At 43.4% G+C, this 20,235-nt stretch overlaps 1 protein-coding gene across 11 annotated transcripts in view; it reads left to right on the forward strand.

The window, feature by feature from the left end:
- RYR3 (ryanodine receptor 3) overlaps positions 1 to 20,235 on the forward strand; it is a 484,412-nt gene that overhangs the window by 390,705 nt on the left and 73,472 nt on the right. For 10 of the 11 annotated variants that reach the window (XM_070239375.1, XM_070239401.1, XM_070239387.1 and 7 more), the window contains 10 exons: positions 59 to 134; positions 251 to 370; positions 2,809 to 2,928; positions 3,719 to 3,786; positions 4,681 to 4,802; positions 8,500 to 8,549; positions 9,227 to 9,287; positions 11,188 to 11,426; positions 12,786 to 12,867; positions 19,742 to 19,872. In XM_070239375.1, the coding sequence (XP_070095476.1) occupies positions 59 to 134; positions 251 to 370; positions 2,809 to 2,928; positions 3,719 to 3,786; positions 4,681 to 4,802; positions 8,500 to 8,549; positions 9,227 to 9,287; positions 11,188 to 11,426; positions 12,786 to 12,867; positions 19,742 to 19,872 (1,069 nt within the window). Of the gene's footprint in view, positions 1 to 58; positions 135 to 250; positions 375 to 2,808; positions 2,929 to 3,718; positions 3,787 to 4,680; positions 4,803 to 8,499; positions 8,550 to 9,226; positions 9,288 to 11,187; positions 11,427 to 12,785; positions 12,868 to 19,741; positions 19,873 to 20,235 lie in introns of all 11 variants that reach the window. The other variant, XM_023620680.2, reaches the window with a different exon arrangement.

Genomic DNA, 20,235 nt, shown 5'->3' on the forward strand with positions numbered 1-20,235 from the left:
TGAACCCATTTTTCTTTCTCGCTTTCTCTCTGACTGGCGTTTCCTTGGTGGGACGCAGGGAATGGTGGAAGTCGTGGCTGAGAACTATCACAATATCTGGGCCAAGAAGAAGAAGCTGGAGCTGGAGAGCAAAGGTGAGCCTGGTGTACAACGTCCCCCACAGAAGGTGAGCTGTGGGGGCGCGTATGTTCTCCCAGAAGTGCAAAGGGAGAGCCAAATATTTTGTCATCTCTCACTCTACTGACCCCAGGTGGTGGCAGTCACCCTCTTTTAGTGCCATATGACACCTTGACTGCCAAGGAAAAGTTCAGAGACCGAGAGAAGGCGCAGGACCTGTTTAAATTCCTCCAGGTGAATGGCATCGTGGTCTCTAGGTGAGTCATCTTCCAGGGGGTGTTAGGGGGGCAGGGGCGGGCTTGGGGTGTGGTCTCTCCCTCTCCACGTATTTTATCACCTGCCTGCAAAGCACATCAGAGGAAGGATAGCTGTTGAGTCTTTTGAAACGAGAACATTTTTATGTTGGAGCCTGAAGCCCTCTTTTCTGACATAAACGAGACTAGTCAATATCAATTTTTAAATATCAGTTACAGCAAAGAACCATGACAAATTTGACATACATACTTTGCACATTTAACTTTAACTTAAGACGTATCAACACACATTCATTCACAAATCTTGTGCTATAGGCCCCAAGACCTTGTCTTTGTATGTTGTTTTATCAGTTGGAATTATAAACCACACCCCAAATCCATCCCCAAAGCTCTGGAATTTGGGCTTCTTTAAAGAGCAGAGAGAATTAAGGTGCATTCCAAACAATTTAAGTGCAATATTCTTCTAGAAAATTTTTTTTCCATTTCCTCCCCCATCTTTTACAGCTGTCTCACTCATACCTAATTCAAAGACTGTGTATTTGGAACCTTGCAATTGCAAAATATGCAACTTAGTTCTCATAGAATCAGTAGTTCTCTTCATACTTTTATTTTGTTGCTTTATATATTTAATTAAATTGCATAATAACGAGAGTAAGCATAACTGACATAAACAGTCTTTGAACAAAGAGAACTGATTCTTGGATGCAACTCCACTGGGAAGATTGAATGAATCATGATTTTCTAAGACGTTTTGTCTCAAACTTAGGTTTATCATAATGTTTCATATGAGAATGGTCTTGGCTGCTTAAGTCTTGAAGATCGAAGCTGTTTTCTTGCTGGTCAAATGTGACGGTGAGCTGTGCCTCACAGGATCGTGCTCACTGAGTCCTTTGCACAATGAAAAACAAGCTCGTGTTCCTATTCTGATATAGCCATTCCTCCTAAAAGAAATGTTTGCTGAGCCAGCTGCCGTTTCTTCTTTTGGTTGCCTACAGAATTTTGGCCACTGAATGGCAAAAATCCAAATAAAAATCTATACAAATATTTCTGTTGTAGCTCATATGGAAAAATAATAAAACTTATTTGCCATATTGTCAGCAGGAAAGGTCCGGCGGCGGGAGACAGCCTCTGGGGAAGCATTTGGGAAAGATTCCCATCATCATTTTAATCCCATTCTTCACACCCAGATGAATGTGTACTGTGATTTGTTGATAAATAACTGGCTCACAGAAATGAAAAATTCCTCTTTACTGTAACTAAAAAGGAAATCATGGAAATAGGGGGGAAAAGGGAAAAGATCATTGAATTCAGCAAATATACCCTAGTAGCCATTTACCATGTGCCAGAGCCTATACACAGATGAGGCGGTGAGATCCCTGTCACCACGGAAGACTCCTGGTTCCCTGCTCCCCACACCTCAGACCTCTCCATTCTCAGCTTCCCCAGCGCTCCCTGACGGCCCATTCTTCCTGATGCTCAAGCCAAAAACCTTGACTCTTCTCTTTTTCTCCAATCCAATCCTTCAAGAAATCCTGCTGTTTCTACCTTTAAGATACGCAGACTCTGACCACTTCTCACCTCCTCCATGTTGTCAACTATCACTGCTGAGAGAACCTCCTATCCAGGCCCCCTGTTTCAACCCTTGCCCCCCACACTCAATTTTAAACCCAGAAACTAGAATAATTCTGTTACAGTGTAAGTCATATCACGTCATTCCTCCATTTAAAGCTTTCACTAGCTTCCCATCATAGAGCAAAAACAAAATGCTAGGATGGCCCACAGGGCCCTAATGATTTATTCCACTCCCTGCCCCACACCCCTCTGACTACCTAGTCATTTCCATCCTGTCCACACTAGCCTTGACACATACCATCAACTCAGCATGTATGCTCCCGCCTCAGGGCGTTTGCATCACTGCTCCCTATGCCTAGAAAGCTCTTTCCCCAGATGTCCCAATGAGACCAGCACTGACTACCCTATGTGACACTACAGTGTTTGCCCCCACTTCAGGCACTCTTGGGCCCTTTCATCCATCATTTTAATTTTTCTTTTTTTCAGAAAATTATTAACTTCTAGCATCCCACATAATTTTTATTTTGTTTTATGTATTGTTTGTGTCTGTTGACAGCCAGCATGTAAGTTCCATGAGAGCAGAGATTCTTGTTTGCATCTCTGATTTATCCCCAGCTCAATATTTGTTGGATGAATGATAAAGATCTTTCTGAAAAATCTTCTCAGAAATTATTGTAGTGCAGGTCTTGGGTGCTCACAGAGGCAGGCTCTGAGTGCAAGGGGAAATCAGTCAGATGATGACTCAGGCAATAAGCCAGAATAGCCATTTTCACATTGGGAAAATAAAGTCACCACAGATAGGACTGCTGATGCTCCAAAGTCACATGGTTATCTCTGTTCTCCCTGGGGTTTACCCATTTCCCACCTAGAGGTATGAAGGATATGGAACTGGATGCCTCCTCCATGGAAAAGAGGTTTGCCTACAAATTTTTGAAGAAGATCCTGAAATATGTTGATTCCGCTCAAGAGTTTATTGCCCATTTGGGTACGTATCGTGAACTATCACAAAAATATGTGCTTCTCATAATAACTCATAACATCAAAAAGAATTTGATGGCCAGCTCAGTGACACAGTGGTTAAGTTCACGTGCTCCACTTTGGCGGCCCAGGGTTCACAGCTTCGGATCCCAGGCGCAAACCTACACACCACTCATCAAGCCATGCTGTGGTGGCATCCCACATACAAAATAGAAGAAGATTGGCACAGATGTTAGCTCTTCCTCAAGCAAAAAGAGGAAGATTGGCAACAGATGGTAGCACAGGGCCAATCTTCCTCACAAAAAGAAAAGAAGAAGAAGAATTTGATACTTTATCAAGGAATGATGCTTTCATGCTTAGCTGTTCATGATTCATTTAGACATATGGTTTTTGGGGGGAAATGGTAGCTGAGATTTTTTTTGCTCCACACTTAAAAGAATCAATTTCCTCCTTGGTTTCCTTACTGGGTTTGATTGAACCATTTGTCACTTTTCATATAACTCATCCTATTTTAATTTTTCCGTTATTTGCTTTGTGACTGTGGGCATGTGACTCAACCTCTCCAAAGCTGCTTTCTCATCCATAAAGTGGAGAAAGGATAGTGAAACTGCTTAGAGAACTGACACGAGAAATCACTCACCAGCACAATTGTGAAGTACTTTGTAAAATATAAGATATTTTGTAAAATCAGATGGCCTTTTCACGGCCTTTGGAAAAGCTGCTGTTTCTAAAATGCTGTGACTCTTTTTTTGTTTTCTTTAACTCTGATCAACTTAGTGTTACTTTTGCCTTTATAGAAGCCATTGTCAGCAGTGGGAAAACAGAAAAGTCGCCACATGACCAGGAGATCAAATTCTTTGCCAAAGTAAGTGACTCTCTGCACTTAACCCCATCACTTTCTTCTTAGGATCTACACGATTCAGGGTACACGTTAAGCTGATCCAATAAAGATACCCAAAACTCCAGTGGCTTCAATGAGATGGACATGTATCTCTCTGTTGTGGAACAGTCCCAAGGCAGGTGGGTGGTCTGAGGAGGTGGGCAGCCTGCTCTGCTCTACGCCGTCACCCAGGGACCCAAGCTCTGTTGATGCTCCATCATTTTCCAAGGCGTAGTCAGTATGGTCCAGACAGGCTCACCTGTACCACATGTGTGAGAAAGGGAGACGGAGAGGGGAGGGGAGGCTGTCTTTTCTTTAATATTTCTATCCTAGTGGCTACAACTTGGTCATTTTAGCCTCACCTGCCTGCAACAGAGATTGGGTAATGCATTCTCTAGCTGGGTGACCCCATGCCCAGCTAAAACATGGGGCTTTCTGTTGCTAAGAGAAAGAAGGGGAGAATGAATTTGTGTGCCAGTGAGCAGTCTCTGCCATCCAGCCCTACTCAGAGGACTAAATGTCTGTGAGGCCTTGGGGCAGACACTCAATGCTCAAAGCTCGTAGTGCCAGGCAAGGCCTCAAGTGTGCCTGCTGGATGCTGTGCCCAAGAAGCCATGTCTAAGTACAGATGTCCCACAGGACTCTCCTGAAAATGCTGACTCAAGGCTGTACTCCTATTTCTTTGGGATCTTAGTGGGTGGCCCTATCCTTTCACACATCTCCAAGGCCTCTGGTTTCAGAGCATAGAAGAGGAAAATGTATTAAAAATAGGACCAGCTTTCACAAGCTTTTTGCTCAGTGAGAAGGAACTTTTTCAAAGGAACCAAAGGAAGGGCTTTGGCCGGCCTCCTAGAAGTTAATTTCCTGTGGATTTTCCAGGTTCTTCTCCCACTGGTTGACCAGTACTTCACCAATCACCGCCTCTACTTCTTGTCCTCCCCTCTGAAGCCCCTTAGCAGCAGCGGGTATGCCTCCCATAAGGAAAAAGAAATGGTGGCCAGGTGAGTCTACAACAGAAAGAGAAGGTCACGGTGCTGATGTGATTTATATGATACCTCCACTTCCTGGGGACTAACTGGTGAATCTTTTGGAGAAATGAACTGTAGCCTGATGAGTGGTAGCTCAGAGGTCTGGGTTATCATCTTGGTTTTGAAAGTAATTTTATTTGTACTTACCTATGTATTATTTTGGCAACCAAGAGAAGTATACTGTTTGGGGGGTGTCAGTAGGGCTTGGGGAAAATGTACATACTCGGGTGAACTTCTGTCCTGAAATAACATTTAGAAAAAGGCAAAGGTAATTCTGAAGTTTGGGAAAAGCAAACCTACAACATTGAGAAGAAACAGATTAATGCTGCTTTCAATCCATTCTCATCATGATTTTTAAGATTAAAATTTTAAAAAAGAATCAGATCTTACAAGTCCTGGTGTGGATGATCCGAGATTTGATATCTGGAGCGACATAATTCAATTTAAATTCCTAATAGGAAAAAATTTGTCATCAAGAGCACTAGCCTCCCTTCTCATTCTACTAGGCATAACATGTGAATACCTCAACAGAGATAAGAACAAAGTACTTCATGATCAGGCTAAGAGATGGGTTCTGCCATACTTCAGGTTCTCTCTGTGTTTGATGTATGAGTGACAAAGAATGAATTAGACTTCTAAATGGCAAAGAGTTAAGGACTCTAAAGGGAGCAGTCTGTCACCTCTTTCCCTAGCATCCATTGATGGTGAATGGCGTACATCATACTTTCCAAGGGCCCAGCCATTAAATATCACCATCTTTGGGGGATATTACATCTTTGGATTTCTCTAACATCTATGAAACACAGCATGGCTAAGCAATGAGCTCAGTATTTCATATGCAAGAGTTATTGCCCACCTGTGTAAGTACCATTGTGAAACATCACGATGCCCTAAATTCTAGGAACTGCCTGTGTATTTTGGTCTCCATCTCACAGAGGAGGAAACTGAGGTTTGACCAGGTCCATTCCAGTGCCTGCAGTGACCTGGGTAGTAAGTTAAGGCAAGAAGGAAAAGTCCTCTCTATCCAGGTCAAGTGCCATTTTCCCTGCACTGTGATTGCTTAATCTCATGTATTAAGGGAGGAGCTCATGCTGTCAAAATGAGATACACCTACAAAAAATAAAAATAAATTTAAAAACTTAATTATTTTGAAATGTACAGGGAAGTTTGCTTTGAAAAACTTCCACATATGAATTATTGCTAAAGCTGATCATCATTCTCAAATGAATGCGCGCGACGAGATAGTGTGTGCTTGTAGTTATAAAAAGGAAAGGTAAAGAAACAGATGCTCCCTTCGAGTCTCAAGAAGGAATGCACCCTTCTAATCCATTTTAGATGTTGGACCTCCAGAATTGTAAGATACTAAATTGTATTGTTTTAAGCCAAAAAAAAAAAAAAAAATGAGATACACCCAGAATAGTTAATGGACCAAAGATTTCCTAAATATTTTCAGGACGCACCAGTGTATTTTGTAGGAAGTGAGGGAAATGAGGTGCAAAGTGAGATATTCAGATAATCCAACAGAGGGCAGGTGTGTCTGTTTTCTGCATCTATTTTTCTGAGATTATTAATTCATGGAAATGTAACATTTGTTCAGCCAGGCACCATTTGTCACGGCTGGAAAACAACCTGGAGCTGATGATCAGCCTTGCAAATAGCTCTCAGAGCCATCCGTGCGCTTGCCGCCCTCCCACGGAAGCAGTTGTGTCTGCACTGAACGTGTTCACATCTCCAGAACCCTCTTGTTTGCCTCCTTCCCCAGCCCCACCTCTTCTGCATCTGATGCCATTCACCAGTGCTTCCCAGACTCTCTCCTCTGGGATCCCTCTAATTTATCACCTCAAATATGAGGTGGAGGGAGGTGCCTGGGGACTCCGGCCCCTCATAATCTCTGGGCTAAGGACAATGCTTCTACTTAAATCATGGGCTCCACAGGGGACAATAAGGGACTCCTGGGAATTTCAGGCCCTGGCTTCGGCATGCCTGAGAAAGCACCTCTGCCAGCAGGGGAAACCGTGTTAGTGTTAGGATCGAACAACCCAACCATCTGCTTTAGTTAGAAAAATGTCATTTTGTATTTAGACAGAGCATGAGTCCACTTTGAAGTATTTCACCAGAAATAACTGAGTCTATCAGCCCCTAATTCTAAAAATTAAGAGGATCATATGATTACTCTGTACTTACAGATGAGAAAGCTAACGCCCAGAACGGTAAAGTGGCTTAACCTCAACAGCCCAGCTAGTTATGGCGGAGCCACAGAATTCATCCTCCTCCAGGCTGTCTCCTCCCCCAACTCCAAGAGTCCTGATCAGATACATATCTCCAAAAAAACACCATGGGAAGAGAAAAGAAGAAGCAGTCCATATTTAATTTCGCGCTGGCTGGCTGCCAAATTTCTATTAATTTTTTTTTAGTTCTCTTAAGCTCTAGGCCAAGGGTTCCAACTTATTTCCACCACAAAAACAAAGGACTAACCATGAGGGTCTTTGGCCATGATTTCCAGTAGATGGCCCAGAAAGGCCCAGGGCATTCATTGAAAACCATTTGCAGGTGAGCAAATTTTCATTCCCGCCAATGCCTGGGATGTCTTTCTTCTCCATTTGAGCTGTACTCTAAACAATTTCTGCCTTGTGTGAGGCAAGAAGCCCATGACTTCTAAGACCTTGGGAAGAAGTGCGGCTCCATCTCACCTTAGCATCCCATGGCCTGTTCCAGGTGTTTTTATTCCACCTTCCCTCTTTCTTTTCCACCAGGAAGGACTGCTTTCTGAAGGGGTTGCCAAGTTCTGTCTGGCCTAGCTGCGCCAGTGTAAATAATGTCAAGAGTTCTGAGAAATGCCCTCCCAAGAACATCAGTACCACAGGTCAAGTGATGGCCGTAGGGTCTCTAGATAGGGTCCACCAGAAGCGTGTTCAGAAACATTTATGGGTTCTTTTTAACTGTACAATGCCTTCTATTAAGCACTGTGGAAAGTAAAACAGTAAGACACAACTGGACCTCCAAGAGGTTCCATGGTAGAAAATATGGGCAAAAGCATGGTGTAGGGTCAGAAAGCACAAAAGTATAGGATGTGGGCTTTCCTAGCTTCCAGGGACACAGCTAGGACAGCAGTCTGGTCAGGCCTGTAGACTGGTGGGAGATGGCAAAGAAAAGAATTTCTTAAAATGTTTTTGTTCAACACAGTGTCCCCTATACCTGAATCATTACCTTTCTTCCAGTTCCACCTTCTAGCCCACCTTCCAACTAAAGACTCACACCCCCAGTGAAGGCGGCAAAATCGTTTGCAATCTATTGCAACAATGGAAAAAGGGTGGTTCCTTCCAGAATCCTCATTATTCCTGAATGTCATACAAATGAATGTTTCAACACACAGTGTTCTATAGCAAGGGATGGTTTCCAACAACCGGGTCACTGCAAAGTACTGTAATGATTGCAGAAGGATTGTTTTCTGTAAGGTTGGAGCGGCCTGCAAGGTACCTTTCATGATTCTCCAAAAAGACAGCGGCACCAACACGTACTCATAGTGTGGTCCAGAGGAGCCTTCGAGAAGAACAGAGTGCATCTTCCTAGATACCATTCTATGCCCTTTGTTTTTCAGCATGGGGACCGGGGGAGGTACAAAGTAGTCCTTGAATCTCTGAGCCTTTCTCACTTGCGTTTTCTGCTTCAGCCTGTTCTGCAAACTCGCTGCTCTTGTTCGACACAGGATTTCCCTCTTTGGTAAGTGAAGAGAAGCATTGCTAAGGGCTGCGCTCCTCCCTGTAATTACTCTGAACTTGGCGTTTGCCTTTATTTGTGACTCCCACAGACATCCGGAGCCTTAGGACTAAGGTGTCACCTAAATTTGCCATAGAAAATTGCTCTGAAGTGTGATAAATGACCTCTCTACCCATTTAACAGCTCAGATTTTCCACGCCAGTGAAGGTTTTAAGCTCTGCCTCTAACATCCATCATAAAGCGGATGTGTCAGGCCAGAGATAAATGCATTGTCCCTGAACAGAGGCTTGGCACTTGGTGTGTTGCTGGTTAATTATGCTGGGCTGTGGTTTGTGCACATTGAGAAGATTGCATTTAAAAGACAGGCTTACAAATGTCCCCCTTTATCCCTTTTGCCCTCCTCCACCTCCCTTCCCCCCTGGTAACCACCAGTCTTTCTCTGTATCTATGTGTTTGTTGCTTTGGGGCTTTTTTCCTATGTTCCACATATGAGTCATACTTGTGTTTGTAAATGGAAGTTTTCTAATCCAATCACTCCTGTATACTTGTATCTGCTGGCATTGTGCCGTGAAAAAACACATTCCCTCCGCCTTCCATACCATTGACATCTTTTTTTTTTGACTATCAAAAAAAGACAGGCGAATGGTTTGGGAAGTCACAGGTGATATTTTTTATTCCAGGGAGCGATTCCACTACAATGGTGAGCTGTCTTCACATCTTAGCTCAGACACTTGACACAAGGTAAGTCTGCCTGGTTTTTTCCAATAGTTTCTCACAACTCCTTCTCTGACCCTCTCTCCTCACTTATTATGGTACTGCAGAGAAAACATGTCACGGCTCTGCAGGAGCTGGGGAGAGAGGCAGCCAGGGAAAAGATGGTGCTTACTCTGACATTAGCACTCTCTGTTTCTTGGTGGACGTGATGGAGAGCCATGTCATGGCATACGCTGAACACTAAACGCTGAGCATTTCATCAATTCTTGTCTCCTCTTACTAAGAAGTTCATCTTTCAGAAGATAAAATATATAATGTGCTAAAGTGCCACTTTGTACCTCATTCTCCACAAAAAACAAAGAGCTGCCTGATGGGTGGCAAGGCCATAAGCATCCTTGGAGAAGGGAACCACAGCTCTCTGAATTCTAAGTGGCCAGGAGCAAAATGCAGGGAGATGTGACTATCAAAGGATCAGAGACACAGATAGTTTTGAGCCATGGCCTGAGGTTCTGGGAGGAAAAATGGCTGAAAGGGGAGAAGGGTGTCTTAAAATGTATCTATGTAAATTATGATCATATAAATATAAATGACTTATGAGGTAAAAAAGAGAGGAATTGTGAAAAGGACAGGCAGGGAGCTTTCTTTAACACACCGCATTTAGTAGGGCCCTTGTCAAAGCTGGGAGGAGGACACACATTCCAAAACCCAATGCAGAAGAGAAATTCCCACTTAAAAGTGTGGCCAGAAGATGAAAATCTCCTCAAACAAAAAATAGTTACCTAAAAACAGTTAAGGCTAATTAAAGGGAAGTTTTGGGTTTTTGAGAGAAACAAACATGTTGTAGACATATGAGGACAGCACACAGTTTGCAGGATCAACCAAGACATCCCAGGAGACTGAAATCCTTAGTAATCGGGATGAGGAATCTACTCCCAGAACCATACTTTTAAAAATGCAGGTCAGTGTGTTTGATAATCATTCCTGACAAAACCTGCGACTAGAAAGTTCGGAAGAGAGCTTGAGAATATTTACAGTATCGGAGCAGGCTCCAATGATATTATTTCCTTGCTTTTATTTTTCTTGTTGGTTGGATGAATACTATCAAAAAATGCTGTAGATAAAAAGCATCTGTCCTTGTAGCAAGCCTGTCATAGTCTTGTGAATAAGATGTAGAAATATGGAAAATAATAGATGACTTGTAGGTTTTGTTACAATTCTAAGTTTTATAAAATCGTTTTGAGAGAAGGCCCCAGACACCCATAGCTCATCTCCATTCCCTCAGGTCACATTTCTGTGGCTTTTTCAGTGTCTGATTAAGCTGATGGTTTCAAAAGGGGCTGGCTGTGCCTCCTCCCTCACTTTTTCCAAGCTATGACATCCCTGCAAGCCAATAGGAATCTAAGCTTCAGTTGACTTATTTATTTGTTCTCTCTCTCCCTCCCTCTCTCTCTCTCTCTCCCTCCCTCCCTCTCCCCCCCCCCCCCCCCCCCCCCCCCCCCCGTAAGAGGTCCTACATCATAGGGAGAGCTAAAAGTTGCTTATCCCATGGTGAGCTGCAAGCAAAACTCCCTTCTCCCTCCTTTTGGTCAGATATTTACAGAAGAATGTAGCCTCCTGCACTATTGGCTAGATGGCAGGTGATCAATACCAGTTTCCTTCTGAATCGTCCTCTACATTTCCTGAAGAGTTGAGCACTGATTCCCTTAAACTGAGCACCCTGTCCAGTTGCTAGGCCCCTTGGGGGGTTGTGTGATCCAGGTTTCTTCCTGGATGCTAACTGCTCTCTCCATTTCTCCTGACACAGTGTCATTGGGTGACTGGAGTGTCAAATGTCGGGCCCAGGTTGCACTGCAAGTCACCAGTTTCAAGAAGGGGGTTGACCCAAGGTTCAGATTAGACTTCTGTTTTGAACATTTTTTGCTTACAGGACTGTCATGAAGTCAGGCTCAGAGCTGGTGAAGGCTGGGTTACGAGCCTTCTTTGAAAATGCCGCAGAAGACTTAGAGAAGACCTCGGAAAACCTGAAGCTCGGGAAGTTTACCCATTCCAGAACGCAGATTAAAGGCGTTTCTCAGAATATTAACTACACCACAGTGGCTCTGCTTCCCATCCTGACGTCCATCTTTGAGCACGTTGCTCAGCATCAGTTCGGGGTGGACTTACTCTGTGAGTCAGACTGCCGTCTGTCATGGATTTATATGGACATGGCCACAGATAGGAAGAATGTGACTCACTTATGTTGACCTTTAGGGCAGAGTAGAGAGATAATTGCTACACACTTTTTTCTTCTTAGATTTAAAAATGAAGTAATAGACTCTTGGAGGGAAGAAATCCCCAAATTTGAATAGATAAATTTAATCTTTCCCACTATTATTCTGGACCAGAATTTTCCACCCACTAGGTTAGCTCTCAGCCATTGTGCTCCTACTTAATTTGAAAAGGTTATCTGAGTAATCCAGTAGGAGATAGAGGTTTGCTCCCAGGGTTTTTCAGACACCAATTTTCCTGTTAAGAAGTCCTAATTTATTCATTGGTTACCAGGAGCAAAGGAAAGATGCTAACATTTCATTATCTGTTCCTTCAGAAGACCATAGCCAGTTGGTTTTATTTTAGTCTGCATTTAGTACCATGTACAACCCTCTCATGCAAATATTCTGCCACCAGGCTTCAGTTTCACACTTTAAATGTTGGCATATGCTTCAATTTAACCAGTTGTCTGATAGCTAAGACTGTGTCTTCATGCCTCTGAACAAATGAAAATCAGTTATTTCCATGCAGTAGGAGGGAGGGGTGGGGGAACATCAAACTCATTATTTTGTGTCATGGAAACAATGCACTTCCTTGTTGAAAAGTAAAAAATTATATTAGTTCTCATTGTGTTAAATTAGTCCCGGCCTTATTATGAATTCCAGACATTAATAGGGCCATGTAGCCTAAAGATTGAACTCTTTGAGTTGCTAAGCAGAACAATGCCCTTCCCTTAGGAAACAGGGCAAATTCATGACATGATTGAATTGCCTTTTGAAAAACATCCATCAGAGAGCTTGGGAGAGGCAGACATGAGGAATTTTGCTCTATCTCTAAAGAGGTAGGGATATTGTACATATCTTCCTAGGGAATGAATGAAAGTCTCATTCAAACTTCAAATTTCTTGCATTCTTCCTTTGAAAGGAAGGAAATATTGTCCCAGACAAAATTTGACCACATTTTCTCCCTCTTCTGGGGAAAAAAAAATCCCATTGTGGAAGGACTCGGTCAAATGATTCCTTTCCCTTAGCAACAATGAGATCCACATCATAAGCCACTCAAAGGGCCTGGGATGGTTCAGTTCCTGTCACTGTGTTCTCTCTCAGTTCAGCAACTAGCATCTGGGTAAAAAGGCACTATATTCAGTAGAGAGAGAGAGATCTTTGGATCTTGGGAGATGCCGGCACGTTTTTTCTGTTGGTGGACCCTTTCCATGGGGGGGAGGTGGAGAGCTGGGATTGGAGCACAGTGATGACAGCTCTTTTTTGTTCTTTTCAGTGGGCGACGTGCAGATTTCATGCTACCACATACTGTGCAGCCTCTATTCCCTTGGGACAGGAAAGAACATCTATGTTGAAAGGTAAGTAGAGAACAAAAGAGGCCAACACATTTGAGCTCAGAAAAATGTTACATTCTTTAAATACGTAATAACGTCTTTTCATTCCAGCAAAATCAAAATGCTCATGGGATGGTGGTTTTGGCCTAGGTTATGAAATGTGTATGGCAATAATAAGAAGTGTAATGAGGCTCTTGAGATTTATGACTTCTGTGCAGATAGCTGGTGAATGTGTGTGGCTGGAGGAGCAATATAGCTGAGCTAAATCATGTGCTAGTGACCAAAACAAGTTGAAGAAATGTCTATTGCTTCATAATCACAGCTTTCAAATAGCTTCCAGAGTTCCTGTGGTTAAAACTTGCTGAGAAGCTCAAGGGACGCGAGGCAGTTGCTGTTGTGTTTAATGAGTTTCTATGTGATACAGCCCTGGACCTTTAGCATGCTCGGCTGTCAGATTAGCTATAGTTTTAAACAAGTCTGCACTCTGGGAGCAGAAATGCTATTCAATAAGCTTGAATCTGAACAAGCTGATTTGGGAGGTGCTTGAGTTCAACTTTGCTCTCTAATCTTCCTGGAGCAACCGAGGCCTTTGGTGACCCCCTGCTTTTCAGCCTCAAATGTCATGTGTTTGTGTTGTTCTCTTTAAATCCACAGGGAAGATCAGGAGGATAAACACAGTATTAACCAACTCTGGAGTTAGTCTTATCCTTGAAAGATATTTTTTCCTTTTTTGCCTTTCAAACGAGGAAACTGGAAGAAATTCGATCTGTGCTTAAAATTACTTCATCCAAACATCCCCTTGGTATCTATGCTCCCTGTGCCTCCTCGATCTATGATGCTTTTATCTAACAAACCAATGATAAATCCTTGTTTCACATCAAAACTTACATAAATTTAATTGCAATTTCTTCGCAATAAAGCAAAAAGACTTCAGCTCCTTCAAGAACTAAAGAACTAATGAAATCATATACTATTACCCAAAATATGCATTGAAGAAACATCTCTGTCTTTAGAATAACAGCTTCCAAATAGCTGCCACAGTTGAAGAAATTAGTTGAAAAACTAATGACTAATTTATTTTTATTATGATTTTAATTCCGATGGTTGCATAGCCTTCCTTATTTTACATAAAATATGGATAGTTTTGTCACTTAGAAATAGGACCTGGGCAGACCAAATCAATAAGAGAATTAATAAAATTTCTTTCACTTACTATTGAATTTCACTTAGGGAAGGTGTAGGTGTCTTTAATTCATTTCTTCCATTAAGCTTTTGTGAATATTTTCTCAATATCTTTTCTTAGTCTCTCAGTGTATCAAGTGTGTATACGCAGACATCTATATGTGTTTCTTTGTGCAGTTTTTTGAAAAGCTTATGCATTGTTCTCTTGGAAAAAAAAAGGCAAAGAAGGGTCAACTCTGAAATGTCAGACCGGAAAAAGACTGCTCTTCATATGACTTTTTCTGCATTAATCATATATTCATTCCAGTTTTGTCGCATATCTGCTCTCCCCAGCACTGAATATTGGCGCCTGTGTTTTATACTCCATGTTGAAAGAAGTCAGGACTTGAAGAAGCACCTAGATCGAGGCTCCCCCTACTGCCTCTCTGTTAGTTAATGAAGCAACTAAGGAACTGAAGATTTAAAATCTTAGAGTTGTGATGCTGCCACTATTAATGACTTTTGTTTATTTTCTTTTGTGCTGTGAAAGTAAGACATACTTATTAAAAAAAATCAAACTACAGAAGTAAAGTTAAAAGTCTACTGTTTTCTTAGTACATCCTATAGTCATGGGACTTTGAGTTAGTGATTTAATGTATGTTTATTCTCTACTTCAGCGGACTTGGATCAGCAGCTACAAAACAGGTTATTTCTCACTCTTCCACTCCACCCACCTCCAGTGGTTTCTGCAGGCTGGGAGTCAGGTCATAGTTGTGGCAGGTGGCATGTACCCTCCATCCCTGCTCTGGTCCTGTCTGCCACTCTGCAATATGGAACCTGGGCCCCAAAGACATGTCGTTCAACAAGTCTCCTAGGGCCCGCTCATACCCTCAATCCTCCTTGTTTCAAGCAAAAACTCATATTCTGGGGTCCTCAAAATCTCCATGTTTACTTCCGGAGATTTCTACACTCTGCTCTAAGTCTGGACAGTATGTTTCAGTCTCAGCATCCTCCCTGGATTTGGTCCATACTTTGTGGTTTGAAGTTATCACACATTTTCCAATTTTAGCATAGATCCAAATTTCTTCCCAATTTTTCCCCCAGTTCCTGTGGGTTTTAGGGAGGAAAGTACAATAAAACCCACCATTTCTCAACCACCTTTTACTGAACTTTTTTTGGCTAATGAATGTCTGTAGGTTGCAAGGGAACCGCTAAATATTTGGTTTCCAGCTATAGCTTGAGTGTGCCTTGTGGGTAGAAAAGATTCCAGACACGCAGTGATAGGCTTAGCTGTGAGGTGGAAAAGTCACTGAGACAGAGTAGGGACCTTTCTTTTGGAATATTTTCTAATTGAGACAATACTGAGAAGGTGGAGTTTTCAGATACAAAATTTCAGAGAAGGGTAAAGGCTCTAGGCATTTAACCCTGGAGAAAACTTACATTCTTTAACATGGAGATTCTTTGATTAATTGATAGAGCATTTGCTGAGGTTGGTCAAGAAAACTAAGTTTGGAAATTGATTCCATTAAGCATTGAGTCTCCATTTTATTTCAAGGAAAACTGTTTTTCCCTTCACACTTTAGAGAGATGTCTTGGTTCCTGCCCTGCCCCCTTTGATCAATTGTTTCTAATGAAACATTGCACACTTTCCCTAAACCTCTGAGATTACTAGTGTTGCTCTCTAGCACCCTGCCCTGCCCCTGCTGTCTGCCCCTCTGCTACGTGTGCCATCCTCTCCTTAGCATCCTCTGGAATATACATGAAGGAACTTTCAAAATTGCAAAGCACCAGATATGTGCAAGGCATAATTATTATTACTATGATGACTGTGTCTCAGCCTGTGCCCCTAACAATAGACATTTGAGAAGCAAGACCCCAATCCATGGAAATAAAATTGAGAGATGGACTGAGGAAATAACAGAGACTGAAATACACATTGAACCCTCTTCAGTCCGTCACTATTGACCAAGTACTATTATATGCAAAATACTGTACTAGGCAGTAAGAACTGAGGTGGAGGAAAACAAAGAGTTTCCATATCCAGTGATAAACTCTTCATGTAGAGCCTTTTTTGCTTTGTTGCTGTTTCCATAGCCCTTGCTCTGTTTGGTCCACACCCACACTGCCCCCTAGGGGGCGCTAATGGCTGGAGAAGCCTTATAACAGCAGACGTTGCTCAGTCTCTCTTGGGCCTGGAGGCCAAGGTCATTCACTGTGGTTTTTCACAGCCAGGAGTGTTAATTGGCAGACTTCTGGGCTTTACTTTTACAAAACTTTTAACAGCTCAGCCAGAAGAACTGTTTATCCCTCTTGGCCGAGTGGCTAATTAGCATCATGTGTGTGCTCCAGACTAGAAAATACCCTGTTGTGAGTCTCTTGAGACTCAGATTTGTCAGTAATTAATATGGGAGAGGACAGGGACGTGCATGACCCACAAGTCAGCACAGCACTGAAGAACTGTCTTTTGCCCCAAGGATTGCCTTTGTATCAGACTAACTTTCTAGAATTCCACTTTTGTGAGATGGTGACTTTAATTTTGGTGAGAGAAAGAGAAAAGAGAGGAATAATGAGTCAATTTATCACCAAAGCAACTCAGGACCAGCAGTTTCGTAGGTCCTTCTCCGTGGGCCAACTAAAATTTGCTCTCAGATTTGACATTACCCCTTGTCACCCCTGATTTTCACCTGGACTTTCTTTCATCAATGCTGTCCCGTGGCATTTCTTTCCCCTTCATGATTTATCTCCTTATTTCTTCCTCTTCCTCAAAAGGCAAGACTGAGGAGAGGAAATACAATATTTCTCCTCGGTGGCCACTGTGGTTGGTAAAAATGGTGAGACTTGACTGAAAAAGACAGCCGCCACGTATGGATCTTCATATTTGATGTACACAGGCCCTCACTCTCCTCAGTTGTCACTGAGGGTGTTGGTCATTCAGGTCTGAAATTAAAATGATGTCCCTCTTATTATGCCTTTCCACTACCTTGAGTTTAGCAAAGATGGGAAATCATCAAGGAAGAGATGGTGAGAAGGAACGCATGGTGGGGGTAACAGGTCTGGCCTGGGCCTGCTCAGAAGTGAAGCCACGTTGCAGAAGCTTCTCAGAGAGGAACCCTGGTCTCACACCCTCCCCTCCCACCAGGGGTGCGGCCTCCAAAGGGATCCAGAGCAGCATTAATACTCAGGGCACAGGAGGACTTGTTTTGTCCTAGGGCTGCGGCTCTGCCTCTGAGCAGACCTGGCTGGGGGATTTAACAGGCAAACCTTCAACAGAAGGACAAGGCTGCTCCATTAGCTAAGAAGTGATGGCCTGACTGAGGACGTTCTTGCTTGCTAGAGGCTAATTTTAAAGTTACCTGCTCAAATACTTTATAGGCAAATAAGCTGTCAGCTCGTCCCCTATAAACTGAGCCTAAGAAGACAGAGTATAAGAAAGAAAACCATGTATAGTACCTGTCCTTTAAAGTAATTAAAAGATCACTTTTTTTCATAAGTTTGGTAGCTTGACGGAAGATTGTGTAAGAGTTCCAAGGAATACGCAGCTTTCTACCAACTCGTTCGCTCACTCGCTCCCTCATCCTCTCTCTAGTCCAGCAGATTCCTCTAGCATCTCCAGCAGGACAGTTCTGTGTCCCCTCAGGCTAGCCCTCTGTAGGTTCTGATTCTACCCCCAGATAGTCTTGTCAAGTTGTTTTCTCAGGACCAGTTAAGATAACATTTTTAATCCAATTCAAATGTGTCTCTTTCTCTGTGCTTTACTGAAGTTGCAAGCTGATTCTAATCCTTATAATTAGACTATAAAGCTATGTTATCACATTTCTTCAGGGTTCTCTATTTCCTCTGCATTTGTGGAGAAAGAACTTTCATCACCTGGAAGACAAAGCTAGGGTTAACACTGTCTGGTTTACTCCTCAGTCAAGATGGCTCCCCTAGCCACCCCCACTCCCCACCCCCGAGTAAATGCTTGTTATCCACGTCCAGTCCAGAGACCCTACAGTTTTGACATTCTGGCTCCTTGGTCATGCTGAAATTGTTGGCTGTCGTAGTAAAGGGCAACTGACACAGTCTTAGGTACAGTTTTCCATGGGGAGCTGAAGGGAACCTGAGGGCTGAGTGCCTTTCTGTTTCCACAGAATTGCAGAGTCGAGTAAGCATTTGCTCATGGCTCCAAGTGTCCCCTCCCTAGCTGACAGTTTTCTCCATGATGGTTTTGTAACATCCCCCAAGAAGCAGGCTAACACCCTCAGCCCCCCGGGATTCTGCTAGTGGGCTTCATGTACACAGCATCAGTGCTCAGTTTGAGTTGATCAGTCCCAGAAAGGGCAAACGAGATGGGCTTGAACACTGTAAGCCCTTCCAATTCTTAATTATGATCTGATTATCTGCATTTTCACTAATTGTCTTTGTATCATGGGCTCACATTATTGGTTTATTTGAAGAAATTTTTCCCCTTATCTGGGAACTGACATCACATGTGTACCTTACAGGTCAGGTGTGTTGTCGGTCCATGATTGAATGCCAGTGAGTGGCGGAGAGATCCTGATGGGCAGAAAACAGATAGCTCTGGTCTCTCATTCATCAGAGAGCAACAGATGTCAGCCCCATACAGTGCCCTTCAAGCCAGCACTGTCACTGTATTGTGTCACTAACAGAAAGGACCTGCTGGGTTAGACAATACAACTCGAAGGCTAGGCCCAGGTCTGGGCGGGGGAAGCACTGTTTCAGGACTAGCTCTGCTTTGCCCAGCCTGTGGCTGGTTCCATCACTTACACCTGCAGGCTCCGTCATCCTGCAAGCAAGCACACATCCTCTCAGTTGCAGAACTAGAAATCTGAACTAGGAATCCCAACCATTTTGTTTTCATTTGATTGCTTATTTCACAGAAAGACTTAAAACTCAGAGCTGAATACATGGTGGACACAAAAATATTTGTGAAAGGAAAAGGGATGAGTAACAGGTTTTAGAGATCTTTCCTCTAAATCAAGCCTTATGCTGTAGGACCTATTGTTTCTATTGCAAAGCAGGATCTCTTTTTTTTTTGAGGAAGATTAGCCCTGAGCTAACTGCTGCCAATCCTCCCCTTTTTGCTGAGGAAGACTGGCCCTGAGCTAACATCCATGCCCATCTTCCTCTACTTTAGACGTGGGATGCCTACCACAGCATGGCGTGCCAAGCGGTGCCATGTCCGCACCCGGGATCCGAACCGGTGAACCCCGGGCCACTGAAGCGGAACGTGGGAACTTAACCGCTGCACCACCTGGCCAGCCCCCAAAGCAGGGTCTTTTATCTTGTGTCTTATTGGTGCTTTTGGCCCATTATCTACTGTTCCTACTGGTGGGCAGAGGCTCTATCCATTGCAAGGAATAGACACAAAGAAATCACACAGAAGATTTCAAAAATATTTTAGCAACAAGAAGGATCAAATTCAATCTGGATGCCTGCTAAACTTGCTCTCACACATGCTGGGAGAGAAGAACAAAGCTACATAGTGTATAATATCGCCTTGACCAGTTAAGAACCAGGTTCTGGGTAGTGAGACCATTGTAAAGCATTTGTTAGTGTCCAGAGGAAGATGCGAGAGGAAGAAGTGCTTGCAGCCTTCTGAGCCCAGGGCCCAGGGATATCCAGTGGAGTGATCTATGGGGAAGTGGCCTGAGATCCTGGGAAAGGGACCTGGATGCCAATGCATGGGGCCATCATGTGAGTGGCACCAGTTCTAAAGGAACTTCTTTGTTTCCAGGCAACGTCCTGCCCTTGGAGAATGTCTGGCCTCACTGGCAGCTGCCATACCAGTGGCATTCCTGGAGCCCACCCTTAACCGCTACAATCCACTTTCGGTCTTCAACACCAAAACCCCCAGGGAGAGGTCTAGTAAGTATCTTCCTGCAGAGGTCATCAACCCAGGTGCTGAGAGGAGAGCCGCTGGGAAGGAAGGCCACAGAGGCAGGGACCAGCAGCCCTGCAGCACTGTTGGTTTGCGTGATCTGAGAGGAGCCGGGATGTCAGAGCTGGGGCTGTGTTGCGTGTCTCTGTCTTACTGGGAAAATGGGCTTGGGCAAGAACTGTGTCATCATTAGACTTTGGTTTTTGTCCTCTATAAAACGAGGAGACAGTGTAGTTGATTTCTAAATCCCTTCTATCCTAAAACCTCAGGTTCTATTGTCTGCCCTGGGCCTCAGTTCTCCTGCATCTGGGGATGTGACTGCTTTCTTAGAGTTTCAGCAGAAGGGGCAC

Source organism: Equus caballus, chromosome 1, assembly GCF_041296265.1.
Source record: "Equus caballus isolate H_3958 breed thoroughbred chromosome 1, TB-T2T, whole genome shotgun sequence".
Taxonomy (NCBI): domain Eukaryota; kingdom Metazoa; phylum Chordata; class Mammalia; order Perissodactyla; family Equidae; genus Equus; species Equus caballus.